This window comes from Lactuca saligna, chromosome 8 (assembly GCF_052625555.1).
Source record: "Lactuca saligna cultivar CGN05327 chromosome 8, ASM5262555v1, whole genome shotgun sequence".
NCBI classification, from domain to species: domain Eukaryota; kingdom Viridiplantae; phylum Streptophyta; class Magnoliopsida; order Asterales; family Asteraceae; genus Lactuca; species Lactuca saligna.
In genome coordinates, this window is record NC_136424.1 from 89,424,234 (window position 1) to 89,446,074 (window position 21,841).

At 41.1% G+C, this 21,841-nt stretch overlaps 1 protein-coding gene across 1 annotated transcript; it reads left to right on the top strand.

The window, feature by feature from the left end:
• The first annotated feature begins 16,515 nt into the window (after positions 1–16,515).
• Positions 16,516–17,981, top strand: LOC145009875 (uncharacterized). The gene is made up of 3 exons (XM_078968505.1): positions 16,516–16,690; positions 16,773–17,495; positions 17,935–17,981. Exons 1-3 carry the CDS (start codon positions 16,516–16,518, stop codon positions 17,979–17,981), a joined length of 945 nt encoding a protein of 314 aa, XP_078824631.1.
• The last annotated feature ends 3,860 nt before the right edge of the window (positions 17,982–21,841 follow it).

The following is a 21,841-nucleotide window of genomic DNA, read 5'->3' on the forward strand; positions in this document are numbered from 1 at the left end:
AACGACATCGAAAATTAGCCTCATTTACACATCGTAGGTATGTTGACTTTTCATCTGCTTTTATTTATAAATTTCTTTTTCCGACTAATTTTTGTGTACCATTATTCATGTTATCCTCTTGTTCTTCTGTCCTTATTGAGTCTTCTTAAAAAAAATAGAAATAAACAAATATGTGCCCAAATTGAATTTATGTTGTGTTTTAATATTCGATGTTTATGATTGATCTGTGATAGTTTAAATTCAAATCAAGCCCTATCATAGTCTTGAGTTCATGTGCTTTAGGACCAAACCATTCACCAACAATTTCTGCGATCTTTTTTGGTGACGTTGAAAATTTCTCATATCCATTTTCCACTACATAGGATACATTTCCAACTTCCTGCATAATATCAGATTTCTGAGGTGTTAGAGAAAAATGACATTTTTATCCTTGCATTCTAAAATCAACTTTAATAAGAAAATTACCTGGTCAGCAATGTAATCGTTTAGAATGATAGGGAGATCTCGGATCCTGGCGTCTGCAATTGTGGTTGCACCAGCCTATGAGACATGTAAAATTAACCAATAAACAAAATTAGAAGTTTAACATTAGTGTGAGCGACAAAGAGTAAAAAAAAGTTGAATATCTGAAATAATAAAAAAAAAAGTAAAAAAAAAAATTGAGTATTGAATACAGAGTGGTAACCTCACTTTCCACAATTGTTTTACTTATTAATCTTCCCCTGCTAAAATTGAATATCTGAAACAGTAAAAAAGTAAATAATAATAATAATAATAATAATAATAATAATAATAATAATAAATTAATTTAAAGAAATAAAGAAGCAGTGAAGGATATGAATTAATTGCTGAGACTTATTTTTGTGCATTGCCAACTAAAACCAAGTTAGTATTCACCTGCATTTATTAGGGAAAAAATAATTACTGATTTTCATTCATAGATGGATATTTGGCCTTTTTTTTTTTTTTCCGAACTCCTCTGTCATGAATACTGTGAAATTTGTTTTTTTGTTTTTTTTTTTTTTTTTTTTTAAATATAAGAGTAAAATGGTCATTTAGTCTCGTTCAGAGACAATCTACCGTATGCATGCATCCGAGGTCCCTAATCTATAAGTTGAAATATATTAATCGTATAGTAAAATATCCAAATTGCCCTTAGTGGAGAAAGAAAATCAGGTAACAACTTACAACTTTGTGAGAGTAGTGATATTGCATAGTTCATATTTCACATGCCTTGTAGTTGTGTTGAACCCTATTTAGGTGGTATTGTGCCTTGTAAGTGACTCAAAATGTTGTAAAGAATAAAACATTTGCATTTGCAGTAACCGAATCACCTGGAATGCAATTCTCCCACCATTAAAGTAAGCAATATTTGCAAATTCACAATCCAATCCATTATTAGCAAAAAGGGAAGTAATTGTTTTGGAACCGCATTATCTGCAAACTTATACTATTATAATTTTGTTTTAAAATATTTTGCAAAAATATGATGCAATTTTGAAAAAATATAGTCTGTAAAAAGTAATTTTGCAACTGACCTGTTGCAAAATAGGTGGTTATTTTGTGCTATTTGTACAAAAAAAATGGTTGATTTATTAAATGTAGATCATATAGTGTTTTTTTATTGTGTGATTATCGCTATATCTAATTATGTGCATATTGCATACCATTCCAAAAAAGGTTGTAATAAGAAAACTTTTCCTCCATTGTTCATCCATCAAAGAAGACGCTATCATCGTGCCCATTTTCATGTTCTATAATCTGCATTGCATATAAAATGATACAAACCTTTGAGAGCTTTTTGTAACTTTCACATGTGCTAGTCAGCACCTAGATGTGCATTTTGCAGATTCATGAGCAAAATCTGCAACAAAAAAAAAAAAAAAAAAAAAAAAGGACATAAGGGTTTGTAAGGGTGCAATGATCATTTTAACAAACACATTAAAAAGTAGGCATTTTGACAAACACCTTAAAGGCAATACACAAAACAACTGATAACCCTTGTCGTTTGTGGATTGTTTTTGAACATCTTTCTCTTAAATTTGTATATCTAATATAAAGGCCCATGATATATCAAAATCAAACACTCTGAAACTCAACAATTTCAGTTTTCATCCAAATAAGCAGTCCAATCTAGCTTTTACAAATATTGTTACGTTTTTCCTTAAAGTAAACCAACAACAATAAATAGAAGTAAACTCAACAATTTCAGTTTTCATCCAAATAAGCAATCCAATCTAGCTTTTACAAATATTGTTACGTTTTTCCTTAAAGTAAACCAACAACAATAAATAGAAGTGAAATCTATCTAGCGTACCTTTTAGGTTGAAATTTAGATTCGTTTTGGGATGTTGCCAATTCTATTTACGACCTTATTTCAAACATCACAACAAACAATCAGGAATTAGAAATTTGTGAAAAAAGAAAGGAAAACGCGAATTCAACACAACCCAGGGAACATAAATGTAACAGCTCGAATCCCCAGGTATCTTTACTTTCACATTTTTGATTTTCTGTGAGGGGACTCGGCGAGTTAGAGGTCGAACTCGCCGATTCGGGTCGTGGTTTTGGGCAGAGGTTCGCGTCCGGACTCGGCGAGTCCAAGGGATGGACTCGGCGAGTTCGCGCTGTTTAATGAAACCCTAATTTCCCGGTCCTAAGCCCTATTTAAAGGACCTTATGGCCTTCATTTGCGGCCACCTTGAACCCTAAGTGCACCCATACGACTGTGAGCCCTTGTGAGTGTGATAAGAGGCCATTTGTTCATCATTTTGTGTATTATTGCAAGAAAGGAGGGAGAAGGTCAAGCTTGAAGAGTTGGGGAGCTTGGATCTGCTTCTATTTCATCAAGGGAACCTTCTTGAGGTAACTTTCAGAGCTAACTTCGTATTTTGGCTTGATGTGTCAAATCTAGGGTTTCTTCTTACCTTATTTGGCTTAAATTGGAAGTATGAAAGGTCCCATGGAGATATGGAACCTAGATCTGGACCTTAGCAGGTCCAGGAGGCCCCATATGACAAGCTTTATGTCCACTCTTTTGAGTTAGAAGCTAGGGTTGCCATATTAGAGGATATTTCTCCAAAATGAGCCTTGTATGCATTGCATGGCGACCAAGACTGAGACTTTACGTGATAAATAAGCTTGGGAAGGCCAGATCTATGTGTGTATGGAACAGATCTGACCGCAAAAGCCAGTTTTAGCTGATGCATGGCATGGACTCGCCGATTCTGAAGAACAGACTCGACGAGTCGCTTGAAGATTGTCCTTGAGACCACCCAGTGTGTAATCCTGCCGAGTTGTGGGTGACTCAGTGAGTCGCAGAGAGTTAGAAAGGTTTTGACAGGTGCACCGAGTCAAGTTGGGACTTGCCGAGTTGTCCTTGCGACTCGACGAGTTGAGTCGCGGTGGCCCCGTGATTCAGGCCCAGGTGGAACTCGTCGAGTCGGGGGAGTACTCGACGAGTCAAAGGGAAAATCCTTGCGAGTTGGTTAAAATGCGTAGACTCGCCGAGTCACTATAGTGCACTCGCCAAGTCCGGTCCAATTGACCAAAGACTGTTGACCACATCAACCTGTGTTGACTTGATATGGATGGTCAACCTTAGTGGTACAAGTAATAATTATAGATTCATAATATCATATGAGGATTACAGCTCGAGGGTTCGAGCACGAGTGATTCCAGGGTTCATGATTAGCAAGGTATACGAGGTGAGTCTTCTCACTATACTGTACCCGGAAGGGTTTGACTGTGTGACCGGAAGGTCGATTATGATATGATATATATGTCTATGTGTGGTAAGTTATTCGTTATATGTGCCATGTATGATATGCTTGATTTGGGCCGGAAGGCAACATGTAATGGGCCGGAAAGCGTGGTCATATGGACCGTAAGGTTGACGTGGGTAGGACCGTGAGGTTTACACAGTCGGGACGGAAGTCCCCTGAGACACATGGACCGGAAGGTCAAGGCCTGGAAAGGCGTACGTGCGTAGGTTGTATTTTGGGGAACTCACTAAGCATTTATGCTTACAGTGGTTGTGTTATGTGTTTCAGGTACAAGCGAGGACCGTGGGAAGGCGCCGGCGTGATCGTACACACACTCGGGGAAACCATTTTGTGATCTTTCGTTATGTAATTGGTTGTGAATAAATTGTTACATTGGAACCTAAACTTATTACTCAATGTTTTGATGATTGTAAAAAAAAAAAAAAAAAAAAAAAAAATTGGTTTCGGAATTTATGACGTTACAAGTTGGTATCAGAGCCTTGGTTTGAGGGATTCGGGTACACCTTCGGGCGTAACTGAACTCAAACCGGGGATTTGAGAAAATTTTAATTAATAAATCAAAAAAAATTTTGATAAGTGATTTTGAGACAACCAAAGAAGAAAGAGTGTGTACGATCAGCCAGCGCCCGAACGGTAAAATCCCCAAAATACTCTTACAATATGTGTTACGAGATATGATATGATATGATACGCATGCTAGTAGACTAGGTATACATATTAGGACTAGAGTGGCCTGATTTTGTGATGCCTTAGTCTAGGGAAACCTGCTTCTATGAGGTGCTTGAGAGCGAGTGGGTAACGAGTGTATGATAAGAATAGAGTACTCAGGATTCGGGGTTCGGGGAGGAGGACTTGGGGTGAATACCGACGCGGTGTAATTGGTAGTATTGGGCCCGTACTACCAAGGACACCGGGTCAGTGGGCAGCCCAAGTAAGAATCCCTGGGTAACGGAGACTGAGTAGGACTGCGTTATCGAGTGCGATTATGCCCGATAGAGTCTCTGATATTTTTATGTTGTATTTCAAAGACATCATGGTTGGACCACGACACAGACCTGGTACGAGTGGTGTGACTGACGAGGAGCTTCGTCAGATGATTCATGAGGAGGTAGTTGCAGCGATCCGGGCCGAGATTCCGGAGATGTTTGGGTCTATTAAGACCACGCTGATGGAGACATTTGATGAGCGGTACGGTGCGTTGACTGAGGCTGCCGCCGCTGCAGCTACTGCAGCTGTGGCCGCTACCAGACCACAGGGGGGTGACTCGTTGCTGTTCCGGGAGTTCAGCAACACGAAGCCACCAGAGTTTGACGGGACGCAGGATCCGATTGCTGCGATGAGATGGATTGCTGATATCGAGGGATGCTTCTATACTTGTTCATGTCCGGAGCATCTGAGGGTACGGTTCGCCTTGAACTAGCTCCGCCTGGGAGCAAAGGATTGGTGGAAGTTCGTGACGGCGAACTTCACTCTGGCAGAGGTCTCAGTTGTGACTTGGGAGAGGTTTACTGATATGTTCAGAGACGAGTATGTTCCCCCGGTGGAGAGGGAACGGTTGGTTCAGGAGTTCTTGACCCTCAAGCAGGGTAATGATTCTGTTACGGTGATCACGCGGAAGTTTCATGAGAGGGCGATGCTCTGCCCCGAACAGGTGTCCACGGAGCAGGCTCGGATGAGTCGGTATTTGGGAGTGCTGGGGTGGGATATCCGGGAGTTCGTATCGAACTCGTCATATCAGACTTTTACTGAGCTTCAGGCGAATGCCAGGAAGCATGAGATCGAGTCTGAGACCCAGGCCAGGGAGGAGGCCGAGTCTCAACGGGTGGATCGGTGGCCGGCTCAGTCTCAGCCGGCAGCCAAGCGGATCAAGTCCGCCGATTCGAGATCCGGAGGTCAGAAGAGCCGCACTTGCGGAAAGTGCGGCAAGGGTCACGAAGGGGCATGTCGATCGGGTGCTTGCTACAAGTGTGGCAAGGAGGGGTACATTGCTAGAGATTGCCCCAAGGGATTCATGGTTTGCTTTCATTGCAACCAGACTGGCCATAGGAAGGCCGAGTGCCCCCAGCTTCGCCAGGGATCTACGCCTGCTGCCAGGGTTCCCGAGGTTCGGCCAGTGAAGGCCGAGGCTCCGAAGGCTCGTGGGAGAGCTTTCCAGTTGACTGCGGAGGAGGTCCGCACGGCGCCTGATGTCGTGGCCGGTATGTATTCTTTCATGTATTTTTCATTTATACTGAGATATTGTGCTCATATTATTATATGCGTAGGTACTTTCCTTGTGAATCATGTGCCTGCTTTGGTATTGTTCGACTCGGGTGCGATTCGGTCTTTTGTTTCGTTGGCTTTTAGCCAGCACATCGGTATCGATCGGGAGGTGATGAGCCGACCCGTGCGAGTTGCTATAGCAAATGAGAAAGCGATATACACCACTGAGGTGATTCGAGGATGCGTGCTCGAGATTTTTGGGGTCGAGTTTCCTATAGACTTGGTCCCTATAGCTATGGGGGATGTCTGCGTTATCATGGGCATGGACTGGTTGAGTAAGTTTGGAGCAGTCATTGACTACGAGAGACAGCTGGTGATGATTCGAGACCCTAGTGGGGGAGTGCTCACGGTTTATGGCGAGGGGACCCGGTGTGGGTCAGCGTTTTGTTCGGCTGCCAGGGCAAGGCAGAGTTTGCAGCAGGGCTGTGATGGATTCATAGCCTATGTGATGGATACTCGTGTGATCGCGGAGAGGCCCAATTCGATTGATGACGTCCCGGTTGTATGCGAGTTTTCGGATGTGTTCCCCGAAGAGTTACCGGGTGTGCCTCCGGAGAGGCAAGTGGAGTTTCGTATCGATTTGGTTCCAGGAGCGGCGCCCATCGCCAAGGCGCCTTATCGTCTCGCTCCGCCGGAAATGCAGGAATTATCCTCGCAGCTTCAGGAGTTGTTGGGAAAGGGATTCATTCGACCGAGTAGCTCGCCTTGGGGAGCGCCGATTTTGTTCGTTAAGAAAAAGGATGGTTCACACCGGATGTGTATCGATTATCGGGAGTTGAACAAGTTGACGGTTAAGAACCGATATCTGTTACCTAGGATCGACGATCTGTTCGATCAGTTGCAGGGGGCATCTTGGTTTTCCAAGATTGACTTGAGGTCAGGGTATCATCAGATGAGGGTTCGCGAGGAAGATATCCAAAAGACTGCTTTCAGGACTCGTTACGGACATTATGAGTTCGTGGTGATGCCTTTTGGGTTCACTAATGCCCCGGCCGCATTCATGGATCTCATGAACCGGGTGTGCCGACCGATGCTGGATCGGTCGGTGATCGTATTCATCGATGACATTTTGGTGTATTCAAGAACTAGGGATCAGCATGAGGAACATTTGAGGGAGATTCTTGGGGTTTTGAGATCGGAGAGACTGTATGCCAAGTTCTCCAAGTGTGATTTCTGGTTAGGAGAGGTCCAGTTCCTCGGGCATCTTGTTAACCAGAAAGGGATATTGGTCGACCCGGCCAAGATTGAGGCGGTGTTGAGGTGGGAGGTGCCGAGATCGCCCACCGAGATCAGGAGTTTCCTGGGTTTGGCTGGATATTATCGTAGGTTTATCAAGGATTTCTCCAAGATCGTTGTGCCGCTCACTAGGATGACCCGGAAGGGTGTTACGTTTTCATGGGGACCGGAGCAGCAGTCCTCATTCGAGACGCTTCGTCAGAAATTGTGCGAGGCTCCATTGCTTGCACTCCCGGAAGGGATGGAGGATTTTGTGGTATACTGTGATGCCTCTATATCGGGTTTGGGGGCAGTGCTTATGCAGAGGGGTCATGTGATAGTGTACGCTTCGAGACAGTTGAAGCCTCATGATTCGAGATATCCCACGCACGACCTGGAATTGGGGGCGGTGGTGTTTGCCCTCAAGATCTGGCGACACTATTTATATGGGGTTCGGTGTACGATATACACGGATCATAAGAGCTTGAAGTACTTGATGGATCAGCCAAATCTGAATATGCAACAGAGAAGGTGGTTGGATGTGATGAAGGATTACGATTGTGATATCCTGTACCACCCGGGCAAGGCTAATGTGGTAGCCGACGTGTTGAGCCGTAGGGCGGATAGCGCCCCAATCCGAGATATTTGTATGAGATTGACGGTATTGACCCCGATTCTGGATATTATTCGAGGAGCTCAGGTGGAGGTTGCAAAGCCAGAACATCAGAAGAAGGAGCGGGTTGTAGGACAGGTATCAGGATTTGTCACGGATGGTCGAGGGCTTATGACTTTTCAGGGTTGGATTTGGGTGTCGTTTGTGGGCGGTGCGCGTACCATTTTGCTGGAGGAAGCACATCGATCGAAATTCTCGATTCATCCTGGTGCTACGAAAATGTATTTGGATCTCAAGAAGGAGTACTGGTGGCCCTGTATGAAAAGGGATGTCGCTTGGTTTGTCGAGAGGTGCTTGACTTGTCGGCAGGTCAAGGACGAGCACCAGCGACCGCACGATAAGCTGGAACCGCTAGAGATTCCTGAATGGAAGTGGGAACAAATCACTATGGATTTCATCACCAAGTTACCGCGAACTGCGAGGGGAGTCGATGCGATTTGGGTGATCGTGGATCGGCTAACGAAGAGCGCTCATTTCCTAGCCATCAGCGAGAGTTCTTCTGCGGAGAAGTTAGCCGAGTTATATGTGAGGGAAGTAGTATCTCGGCATGGGGTGCCGATCTTGATTATTTCGGACCGTGACGAGTGTTTCACTTCCAGGTTCTGGAAGAAGTTTCATGAGGAGTTGGGTACTAGGTTACATTTCAGTACTGCATATCATCCCCAGACAGACGGTCAGAGTGAGCGGACGATTCAGACACTCGAGGACATGCTTCGGGCATGTGTGTTGGACTTCGGAGGAAGCTGGGACACCTATCTACCTTTAGCAGAGTTCTCGTATAACAACAGCCATCATTCGAGCATTGGTATGCCACCCTTTGAGCTGTTGTATGGGCGGAGGTTTCACACCCCCATATGTTGGGGTGAGGTAGGACAGCAGGTTATAGGTAGCACGGAGATCGTGCTTCAGACGACCGAGCAAATGCAACTGGTCAGGCAGAGGTTGTTGACCGCTCAGAGCCGACAGAAGAGTTATGCAGACAGACGACGGTCCGAGCTTGAGTTTCAAGTTGGTGATCTTGTACTCCTGAAGGTCTCTCCTTGGAAAGGAGTGATTCGGTTCAGGAAGAGGGGCAAGTTGGGCCCCCGATATATTGGTCCTTTCCGTGTGACCACGAGGGTGGGCCAAGTAGCCTACCGTTTATACTTGCCAGCAGAGTTGGGACAGATTCACGACACTTTCCATGTGTCGCAGTTGAGGAAGTGTATAGTCGATGAATCGGCGGTGGTTCCATTGGGGGATATTCAGGTGGATGCAAGCCTGAATTATGTTGAAAGACCAGTAGCCATCAGAGATCGGAAGATTAAGGTTTTGAGGAACAAGGAGGTACCCCTGGTATTGGTTCAGTGGCAGCATCGGAAGGGATCCGAGATGACCTGGGAGCCGGAACGTCAGATGCGGGAGCAGCATCCGGAGCTATTTGCCTAGCGGGGACTTCGAGGGCGAAGTCTTATTCTAGTGGGGGAGAATTGTAACAGCACGGATCCCCAGGTATCTTTACTTTCACATTTTTGATTTTCTGTGAGGGGACAAGGCGAGTTGGAGGTCGAACTCACCGAGTCGGGTCGCGGTTTTGGGCGGAGGTTCGCGTCTGGACTCGACGAGTCCAAGGGATGGACTCGGCGAGTCCGTGCTGTTTAATGAAACCCTAATTTCCCGGTCCTAAGCCCTATTTAAAGGACCTTATGGCCTTCATTTGCGGCCACCTTGAACCCTAAGTGCACCCATACGACTGTGAGCCCTTGTGAGTGTGATAAGAGGCCATTTGTTCATCATTTTTTGTATTATTGCAAGAAAGGAGGGAGAAGGTCAAGCTTGAAGAGTTGGGGAGCTTGGATCTGCTTCTATTTCATCAAGGGAACCTTCTTGAGGTAACTTTCAGAGCTAACTTCGTATTTTGGCTTGATGTGTCAAATCTAGGGTTTCTTCTTACCTTATTTGGCTTAAATTGGAAGTATGAAATGTCCAATGGAGATATGGAACCTAGATCTGGACCTTAGCAGGTCCAGGAGGCCCCATATGACAAGCTTTATGTCCACTCTTTTGAGTTAGAAGCTAGGGTTGCCATATTAGAGGATATTTCTCCAAAATGAGCCTTGTATGCATTGCATGGCGACCAAGACTGAGACTTTACGTGATAAATAAGCTTGGGAAGGCCAGATCTATGTGTGTATGGAACGGATCTGACCGCAAAAGCCAGTTTTAGCTGATGCATGGCATGGACTCGCCGAGTCTGAAGAACAGACTCGACGAGTCGCTTGAAGATTGTCCTTGAGACCACCCAGTGTGTAGTCCTGCCGAGTTGTGGGTGACTCAGCGAGTCGCAGAGAGTTAGAAAGGTTTTAACAGGTGGACCGAGTCAAGTTGGGACTCGCTGAGTTGTCCTTGCGACTTGGCGAGTTGAGTTGTGGTGGCCCCGTGATTCAGGCCCAGGTGGAACTCGTCGAGTCGGGGGAGTACTCGACGAGTCAAAGGGAAAATCCTTGCGAGTTGGTTAAAACGCGTAGACTCACCGAGTCACTATAGTGCACTCGCCGAGTCCGGTCCAATTGACCAAAGACTGTTGACCAGGTCAACCTGTGTTGACTTGATATGGATGGTCAACCTTAGTGGTACATGTAATAATTATAGATTCATGATATCATAGGAGGATTACAGCTCGAGGGTTCAAGCACGAGTGATTCCAGGGTTCACGATTAGCGAGGCATACGAGGTGAGTCTTCTCACTATACTGTACCCGGAAGGGTTTGACTGTGTGACCGGAAGGTCGATTATGATATGAGATATATGTCTATGTGTGGTAAGTTATTCGTTATATGTGCCGTGTATGATATGCTTGATTTGGGCCGGAAGGCAACATGTAATGGGCCGGAAGGCGTGGTCATATGGACCGTAAGGTTGACGTGGGTAGGACCGGAAGGTTTACCCAGTCGGGACGGAAGTCCCCTGAGACACATGGACCGGAAGGTCAAGGCCTGGAAAGGCATACGTGCGTAGGTTGTATTTTGGGGAACTCACTAAGCATTTATGCTTACAGTGGTTGTGTTATGTGTTTCAGGTACTAGCGAGGACCGTGGGAAGGCGCCGGCGTGATCGTACACACACTCGGGGAAACCATTTTGTGATCTTTCATTATGTAATCGGTTGTGAATAAATTGTTACATTGGAACCTAAACTTATTACTCAATGTTTTGATGATTGTAAAAAAAAAAAATGAAAATTTTTGGTTTCGGAATTTATGACGTTACAATAAAAGAAAACTTGTATGAGACTGCGTGCTGGTAGAAACCTACCTTAACTGATTTGGTAATGATTGGAACAGTGGAGGAAATTTTTCGATGTTGAAACCTTTTGATGGAAGGAAATTTGTGATCTTGAAACCGGACGGTTGTCGGGCCCGACTGGAAGGGTGGAATCAAACCAACAAAACATTTGGTCAACATTAGAGGAGCCATGGTGAAGCGTTAGTTGACTAAAGAGGTGGAGATGAGGATTAAAAGTATCCAGGCGGTGGACTACCTATAGGCGGTGGAAGCGGTGGTAAAAGAGAAGATGACACGTTTGTTGAATGAACAGTGGTGGTGAAAGAGAAGAGTGACGTAGATGACCCATTGACTGAACATTTGTTATTCTTGCAAGGACCAACTTGCCATTTCAATAAATTGTTGGACCCATTTCGATCTACAGCAAATGAAAGGACCAATTATGCCGAATCCTTGTTCATAACTCCCTTTGAGATTTAATTTTCCACAAAACCCCCCAAAAGACAAAACTGCATTTTTCGTCCCTGTGGTTATCCAAAAATTGTGGATAAGATCCAAAATGTTTTCAAGTTGCATGGTTGGTCCAAAACATGAAACTTCTTGTGGTTTTGGTCCCTGGAGTTAACTCCCATCCATTTCCTTTGGTTTAGTGTAGCACGTGCCCTCCATGTGAGGGTAATTTCGTCTTTTCATTTGTATTACACATTACCACCAATTGAAATCTCTGTAGCCTATTTGTGTATATCATCCCTAATTATCAGTTGGCTACTCCTATTCCTTCATCCACCTTTGACGACATGAAGATAAAAAAAACCCTAATCACAAACCCTTTTCCTGATCGAGCTTCAATCTGTAGTTGAAATTTCGCAAATAGTTCTGACAATGTGGTCCATCAGAGCACACGGTGAAGAAATTGATCCCAATCAAATTTATGGTAAGATGCTCTGTATTTGATCACGTTCTTACACTTTTGAAATGTAAAAATCGTTTTTTGTTTTTTTTTAAGCTGGAAATCCCACCATGTTTAGTATGGAACTTCATCATGGTGGGAAGTTCACAAAGTTTCCAGGCATCAAGTATATTGAAGGGGTTGTAGCATACATTGACGTGATCGATATAGAAGAATTCTCAGTACACAAAATAGACTCCATCATGTTAGATTTAGGGTATGTTGTTCCACCTGTCATCTACTACCATTTCCGTTTGCCCAATGAGGGTTTGGATTTTGGACTAAGAGCTCTAGGTAATGATGATGATGTACGTAACCTATCAAAATACGTGAGTGAGAACAAACTGATAAAAGTGTACACAGAGCATGGAGAAACAACGTTAGTTACCTATTTCATGTCCCCAAATGGTCCTAAAAGGGTTATAATAGAAGAGATTGAAGATGAGGAACCACCTCAACCCGTATCCCCTACTGTAGGGTTGACCTTGGCAAGGTATGGGTTTTTCACACCTGAGTTGAGTAGGGGCAGAGGTTGGAAACCTACCCAAGGTAGCTCATCATGTAGTAAAAATCTTTGCTTAGATTGGGTAGACAAAGGAGGAATAAGTGTTGTTGAAGGTGATCAAGTTGACCTTGTGACTACTAATGCTGATGTAGAAATGGTTGAAAAATTAGTGAATGAAGATGTAGAGGAGGGGCAACCTATTGCAAATAAGGGTGTAGAGGAGGGGTGTACTGCTATGAATAAGCAACACCAATCAAATGAAGTCCCTTTTGAAGACAACTATAGTGTAGAAGAGGAAATGTTGGAAGATTTTGACCCTTTCTATGGGGTTGAATTTAATGAAAGTATTCCAAAAAAACCATCCAGCATGGCTGATGTAGATGCAAGTAATGATGATGATTCAGATAGCAGTGAAGACAACAGTGAAGATAGTGACTTTATGGTTGATGAAGATAACCTAATTCCATATATTGAAGTAGACATGGAGAATTTTTACATGAGTATAGACACAGATGCAGAGTACTTAGGGAGTGTGTATAAGTTTCATGAGGGTAATGATGTTCAAGAGGAAGTAAAGGATATAGAGGTTATTAACAATGATGAATGGGATTCTATGGGTGAAGACTCAGACAATGATAGGAAAAGAAGGGAGATCATCAAACAGTTAGGCAAGGAGAGAGTGTGTTCTCATGGTGAAGTGCACAAGGTGGCCTTCCATGTAGGACAAAAATATAAATAAAAAAAAGAACTAAAGGAAAGAAATTGATAGGCATGCATTAGAGACTAGAAGAAATATTTGTTTTACAAAAAATGACAAACATAGGTTGACATCTGTTTGTAAGGGAACTGTGGTAGTCAATGCAAGTAGGGTTGGTGGACCTACCACAAAAAAGGTAAAGGGCAAAGAAGTAATTGAAGAAAAGGCCAAGTGTACTTGGAGACTCCACGCTTCTAGGGAAAATGATAATGAGTACTGGTTTGTAAAGACATATAATCGCAATCACATATGCCTTCAGTCCAGAAAAATCAAATCTTGCACTGCCACCTTCATTTCGAAACAGATTATGGATCAGATTGAATCAAATCCTGGAGTGCCAATTCGTGCAATTCAAGAGGAGCTACAGAGGAAGTATGAGGTTAGTATTTCGGGTGACAAAGTTTTTAGGGCTAAAGCTCTCACAACAAAAATGGTGGTCGGAGACTATACTAAACAGTATGCAGTTTTAAGAGATTATGTGTTAGAGTTACAAGCAACAAATGTGGATACAATTGTAAAAATTCAAGTGGAGTCTGAGCCTAACTGTAACAACTCAACCAGGCAATTCAAAAGGATGTATGTGTTAGAGTGACAAAGTTTTTAGGGCTAAAGCTCTCACAACAAAAATGGTGGTCGGAGACTATACTAAAAAGTATGCAGTTTTAAGAGATTATGTGTTAGAGTTACAAGCAACAAATGTGGATACAACTGTAAAAATTCAAGTGGAGTCTGAGCCTAACTGTAACAACTCAACCAGGCAATTCAAAAGGATGTATGTGTGCTTAGGAGCTTTAAAGAAAGTGTTTAAGATTGGGATGAGGGATTTTTTAGGTTTGGATGGTGCATTCATTAAAGGACCATTCCCAGGTCAGATTCTTACAGCTGTTGGGGTTGATTCCAACAATGGAATCTATCCCCTAGCATATGCAATTGTGGAGACTGAGAACACCGATAGCTGGAAATGGTTTTTGGAATGTCTTGGAGATGACTTGGTGTAACGCCTGTGTTTCTGGGCTTGCCATTTTTATCAATGTAATGGTTTAGGTTAACCTTTGTAACCCGTTTTGAAATAATATAAGTGTATTATTTGAGTATTATGTGTTTTGTGCTTAATTGCTTAATTATGTGGTTTGATTAATTAAGAATAAAAATAAGCATCAAAATTGAAGTGTAAAATAAACTTGATATCTTTAGATAATGTTGTAGTAGTTGAAACAAGGTTTCCGAAGATATAAAGAATGCCGAAATCCGAGTTATAACGAGGAAGTTATGACCTGTCGAAGTTTCGCGACAGAACCGGCAACGCTGAATAACGTAAAAAGTGAAATTTACGTTAAAGCGATATTTAGCCTTAGTGATCTAAACGAGAATCGAAGATCTCGTTGTTAGTATCAAAGCGATAAAAAGTTAGGCGAGAACGGACGTCAAACGAAGAAGTTATGAATTTATAACGAAATTTTCTGTCCCGGCTTATTAAAAATAAATAATAAAAATAAATTCAAAATTAGCCGACGGAGTCTAAACGAAAGTTGTAGAGCGTAGTCTCACCTTTCCGTGGATATAAAGAACGTCGAAAACGGAGTTCGTATGAAGAAGATACGAATTTCCGAAGTTTATTAATTAATTTGTATTTATTTTTAAATCAAAATTCGGAAGCATTATCCGAAGGCGAGTCATCGATCCGATCCGACTTACGCGCCGCGTAAGTGAGTACGCCCCGCGTACTCCGAAGAGTTTCGACACTTCGGATGACGCATGCGCTTACGTTTCTGAGGCACGTACGCCCCGCGTACGCATGTACGCCCCGCGTACGAGAGGCTTCCAGCCTCCTATAAATAGGATGCGAGGGCAGCCGGCCAAATTGCTAATTTCCTCTCGTTTTTGTGCCGAAGCTCTACGTTTTTACCCCCGAAGCCATCCCGAAGTCCCGGTAATATTCTCGAGTCCCGAAGCGAATCCCGAGATCCCGAAGATCCCGAGAAGTGCGGTTTCCGAGCCGAAGCTCTGCCCGCGAGAAGTTCGATTTTCGTAGAGATCTTCCAGATCTGCGGAGGATTACTACTTCTGCAAGCCGTAGTGCTGTCCGATCATCTTCTGATCAAGTGAGTGTATACTACCTTTCATAAACGCAATAATAATACAAGTATGGTTCGAGGGTATTAAGTTTATTGTCGTTTATACGTGTGAATGCGTTGTTGTTTTGATCCAGTCATCTAGCGGAATTTAGATGACGACCACGGACTTTTCTAGACAGTCCGGTGGAACGCTAGCAGGCTCATAACCTGTAGGTGTTAATGAACTTGGGTGTTCATTCGCTGTATTCCATCCCCCTCATGGTTGCCTTATTTGACTTATATTGCTGAGGAAACCCCGCAGCATGTGTTGTCACCTCGATGAAAATATTCTTAGACTAGGTCCCTTGTGTTAGTTATTTTAGGGACGTAAAGTGAGAATAACGGGAATGGGTAACTGGGTTATTATTGGTTGATAATAATTAATTTAATTATTTATTGTGGGTTGAAAACCCTATATGCTCACCAGGCTCCACCTGACCCACTCAGTTTTATTTGTATTACAGGAAGTGGCGCAAGGGTGTAAGATGGATGAACCATCAAGTTGTTTTGTTTACAAGTCTGTATATGTAAATATTTGTTGAATGACTTGTAATGTTATCGTTTATGCTTATTGGTCTATATCGGAACATGACACCCCGATTTTGATTATATAATGAAAAATACATTTCTTTTATGAAATGCTTTGGTAAACATTGTTTTATCATGTTTTGTTTTTGGGAACGAATTCCGCAACTCTTTCAAATCAAAAGGATTTACTCTGAATTTATTTTAAAAGCATAAATGAAAATCGGTCTTTTCTGGCCGAGATTTTGGGGATGTCACACTTGGACATTCATGCTAACTCAAACTTCACATTTATCAGTGACAGACAGAAGGTACTTTTATGGTTAACATATTTTGCTAGACAACTAACTTATACTTATATACTAATTTAGCTATTTCCTTCATGTAAACAAGGTCTCATACCTGCTATTGCACAAATATTTCCTTGTGCTGAACATAGATATTGTCTAAGGCATATCTATGAGAATATGAGAAAAGTATGGAGGACAACAGAGTACAAGGAACATTTGTGGAATTGTGCTAAAGCCACAACCATCCCGGGGTTTGAAACACTGATGAGAGATTTCAGATCCTATGACGTGGAAGCATATGAATGGCTTATGAAAATCCCTCCCCATCATTGGGCTAGAAGCCATTTCTCAGGTAATTACTTATTTGTATAATTTTATATATTTTCATTATTTCCCATTGATTTTGCTTACCAACATGTACTATATAATAATAGGTAGGGCAATGTCAGATATGTTGTTGAATAATTTGTGTGAAGTTTTCAACAGTAAGCTCGTAAAAGGAAGGGATAAACCAATAATAACCTGTTTGGAGTTCATAAGGGAATATCTTATGAAAAGAGTTTGTAATATGATGAAGGTGATAAACAAGTGCACATGTACACTAACACCTACTGGTGAAAGGTTGTTACATGTAAACATATCAAGTGCTTCACAATACACTGCAAGATGGAATGGAGTGAGTAAGTACCAGGTTAAAGGGCCATGGCATGATCAACATGTTGTGGACATGGGGCAGATGACTTGCAGCTGTAGGAAATGGGAGTTGACAGGCATTCCTTGCAAGCATGCAATTGCAACAATCAATGAAATGGCAGACAATGGTGAGCAAGTAGGAGAACTGTACACCTATGTGCATAAGGTGTATTGGCTAGAAACATGGAAAAGCATGTACTCTTTCACAGTCGACCCCATCAAAGGAAGGAGCATGTGGCCTAAGAGTGATTGTCCAACAACCCTTACCCCTCCACCACACCACAAGCAGCCAGGAAGACCAAAAAAGAAAAGGAGGCAGACTGCTGATGAGAAGAGTGTAAGCCAAAGTCAGAAAGAGAACCCACAACAAGGTCAATGTGAAAGTCAGAAGCTAACTAGGAAATTTGTGAGTGTGACATGTAGTAAGTGTAAGAACAAGGGCCATAATGCCAGGACATGCAAGGGTAAGGGGGGGGGGGGAATGGAGGTACCAGTCAAGCAAATGAAGTTTGAAGTGTTGCAAGGGTAGGCTACTACATTTTGTGTTTTATTTGTGGTTGTAATAGTTGTTAATGTTTTAAAACTCTAGTTATTAAGTAATATTTATGCCCTTTTGAACTTGGTTATGTAATGGTTATGCACTTTTGAACATGGTTATGTAATAGCTATGTAATTTTGGTACTGCTTAATGGTAATGTTGCAAGGGTAGGCTACTAGATTTTTTGTTTTATTTGTGGTTGTAATAGTTGGTAATGTTTTAAAACTATAGTTATTAAGTAATATTTATGCCCTTTTTAACTTGGTTATGTAATGGTTATGCACTTTTGAACATGGTTATGCAATAGCTATATAATTTTGGTACTGCTTAATGGTAATGTTTGGTTTTTTGTTTTGTTAAAGCAGTTATTGGTAATGTACTTTCTGGTATTCTGTTATGGTTAACATCATAGTCAATATTTAACATTTTCAGCATTGCACCATACACTATTATCATAACCATTTCAACTGAGACAATTTATAACAAAAACTACTAAGACAATTTATAACAAAAACTAACAATTTCATTAAAACAAGTTACCATTGATAACCAAAAACTAACACTTTCAGCTTACAATTTATAACAAAAACTAACACTTCCAGCTTAGAAAAACCAACACCAAAACACAACATTACAACAATCTTCCAAAAAGTACACCCTAACATGTAAGCCCTAATTCCTAAAGTAGATAACCAAAAGAAGCAGAACCCAACTTATAACCAAATACATCTTGAGTTTTGTTGAATCACGTTGCATATTCCCCAAATCCAGCTCATGCATGTTGATTGTTCTCAGCAATCCTGGTATTATAGTTGTCAATCTTGGACACATGGGGGGGTCAACCCACCCAATAAATCCACATTTTGAATCCTACAATTATACAGAAAAGTGGATGGATTATTAAATCAAAATCGTCGACCTAAGTTTGCACATTGTTACCTGTTTAGGGCATGCAAAGAAACGACGATCAGGGTTTAAATCTGTCCAGGAGGTTCGCACAACAACATCTCTTCCACAAAAACATAGTTGTTGCACCATTGTGAGTGAACAAAGAAATCGATCAACCAAGAAAGAGTAAGAGAGAAAGATGTGTTATCTGAATGAAGATGAAAGAGAAGAGAGACGTTGTGGGTTGAGTCTTAAAGGAGTTTTCAAACCACAGGGACCAATAGATAAAAAAACGAAATTACTCTCACATGGAGGGCACGAGCTACACTAAATGGAAGGAAATGGACGGGAGTTAACTCCAGGGACCAAAACCACAAGAAGTTTCATGTTTTGGACCAACCATGCAACTTGAAAACATTTTGGACCTTATCCACAATTTTTGGATAACCACAGGGACGAAAAATGCAGTTTTGTCCCCCCAAAAAAATAAAGTTTCCAACAATAAAAGAGTAACAATAATACAGAGACCATTCTTGCCAAAAATCCTACTGTTAAAACTTTTCACAATCTTAATATATATATATATATATATATATATATATATATATATATATATATATATACATATATAATAATGATTTTTTTAATTAGCAAAATAACCAACGTTCGAAACGGGATATTTCAGACTCACGTCTTGCCCACTCAATTTTGAAATATGGATTCGGTTGACCATTTTAAAGCAATTTCAAAATATACACCGAAAAAGGACATCTCGTGAAATATGACATACGATCATTGATGATATTGATTTACAAATTAGTTTTTGTTTTCTTAATTGGTTTTTGCGTTTCTATGGAGTATTAACTAAAAAATGTAGTCTAGAATGCACAAAACATGTTCGGGATAGTTACTTCATATCAAAACCTTTAGAAAGCTACTTATTTGTTATTATGACAATAACATAAAAGCACTTAATGTGTGGATTTACCAATTTGCGGATTTTAGGTTCATGCAACTTTTTTTTTATTTTACAATTTTGCAGATTTATCGAGTAAAATCAAACATTTTTGTCTTAATGAACTAAAAAAACAAACTTAAGGGCGTTATGAACCAGAAAAAATGTAAAATAAAACATTTATGTCAATCGTAAGAGTTTTAATGAACCAAAAATACACAAATGGTAAATTCAAATAAAAAAAGAGGTGCAAGTATTAGGTATTAGTTAATAACCTAAAATCTACAAAAGGGTAAATCCATACTTTATTCCTCAACGGGTCACAAACCAACTACTATGACCTTTACACTTATTCTTACGTACTTTATACTTGATACATGAATGGTTGTATCTTCACATACTTGCTCACTTCTTTTTATTGAGAAATCACACACTTCCCATGTTTCTAACTCCTTATTTCTATATGACACTTTGTCATTTCATCATCTACTGAGACTCTACACCCAAACTTAGACTCTTCTCACGACTCCACTATCTTCTCACCATTCTATCTAACTTCACAATCTTTCTCTAACTATCCCTTATTACACGTAAGGTCTAATCTTTCTTCCTTCTCTAACAGTTACTCACAAGTTTACTTATACATAACATACACATATGTACATACTCTTACGGGTCCATCTCTCCTCACCCTAGGAGCTACACCTCATCTTCCTTCTATCTTGTGGGAACACTACCAATGTATCCTCTTACTGTGCATCCTATATACCTCTTACTTCCTCAAAAGTCATAACACATCTTCTCATGTTCCTTAGTATCACACCCCCAAACCAGAATGACGGAATCGTTCGAGGGCGGATGACTTCATGTAGTATCGTAACAGTTGAATACATAGTAAAGAAAGTAAAACAACCATCATATATATAATTTAAAAGTTACATTGTTGAATGATACTTGTTCAAAACAAATTACAATATGATGAAAAAATGAGTTTTAAACTAACGCCTTAGCGTCACTTCTCCAAAAGCCGAGGTTTACTTATATTACTGAATCCCTGAGAAATACAAGTAGTATTGAAAGAGTATCAACAATTAAGTTGGTGACTTCATAAGAGTTTATGTATAAAATTTGTAAGTTTGTTATAAAATCACTGAGTTTGCTTCTGGAAAATCCAATATTTTTCCATGAGTGTGTGGTAGTTTAAAAGTTCCAAAATGGTAATGCATTAGTAGTTTTCATGCCTAGAATAATAGATTTATGTATGTATAAAATCACTAAGACATTTGATAAGCCCGTAAATCATCATGTTTTTAATACTCCATGTGAGTTTTATAACCATGCTATTGACCTAGACTATCTGTAACAACGTTCTTCAAGCGTTGGAATGTTATGACGTTTGTCACCCCAGACCTGTCGGTCTAACTGTAGCTAACAGTTTATGTGCGGGATTGTCAATCCCATATAGATCTATACACAAGTATCACGCTCTCCCTACAAGAGATTATGGTATATAATACAGGACTTTAACTACATACTTGAAAGTACGTGAAGTTGAATGGCTCACAAAACTTAGTATCAAATAGATTTACGTATGAAAAGTCTGTTTGTTCTTGTATATGAAAGTATTTCCTTGATATAGTACTTATAGTATGTAAAATCTCATGATTTCCTTGTAAACTATACCTATTATAGTTTTTCCAAAAGTGTGTTTCGTTTGTATGGTAAACCCTAGTGTAGTGTCGACTTTGTATGTAAAGTATAACATTTGTAATAACATTATTGAACATTCATACTCGAAATATAAATAAAGTGTTTTATATTAATATAACAACATGTTTTATTCCAAAAGGACAAGGTGTTATCGTGATATGCTGCATGAGAACATTTTCGTATGATAGTTATAAATCACATATGATTAAGTATATTACAAAGAGTATAGCAAAAGATTGATTTTTTTCACATGAGAATAACTGTGTGTTTACTTGTACCCCCCCCCCCCCCCTTAAAAGTGTATAAAATCATTTACAAAGCATTTGAAAATGTAGTTGTAGGGGTATGAATTCACTTGATAGATTAAAGAAGGTGAGACGAAAATCGAGCAGAACTTCGATTGGAGAAAGTTGATTTCTCGGGATTCTCGGGAGTGTAAAACCTTCCTTCGGAACTTGGATGTGAAGACCGGGGCTTCGGGATGGCTTCAGGGGTTAAAACGCAGAGCTTCGGCACGAGAAAGAAGAGAATTGAGCAATGAAACCCGGAACCCTTTGAGCTCTATTTATAGCCCACTTTTTGGGTCCCACGTTGTGGCAAAAGGGTTTCCCATGTCGTGGAGTCGATCCTATCCTCTTCCATGCACGAGACGTCTGATGCCAAGCCTAAAAACCCATCAATCAGGTTTCCACTTCGTGGCCATCTGTGCCATGTCGTGG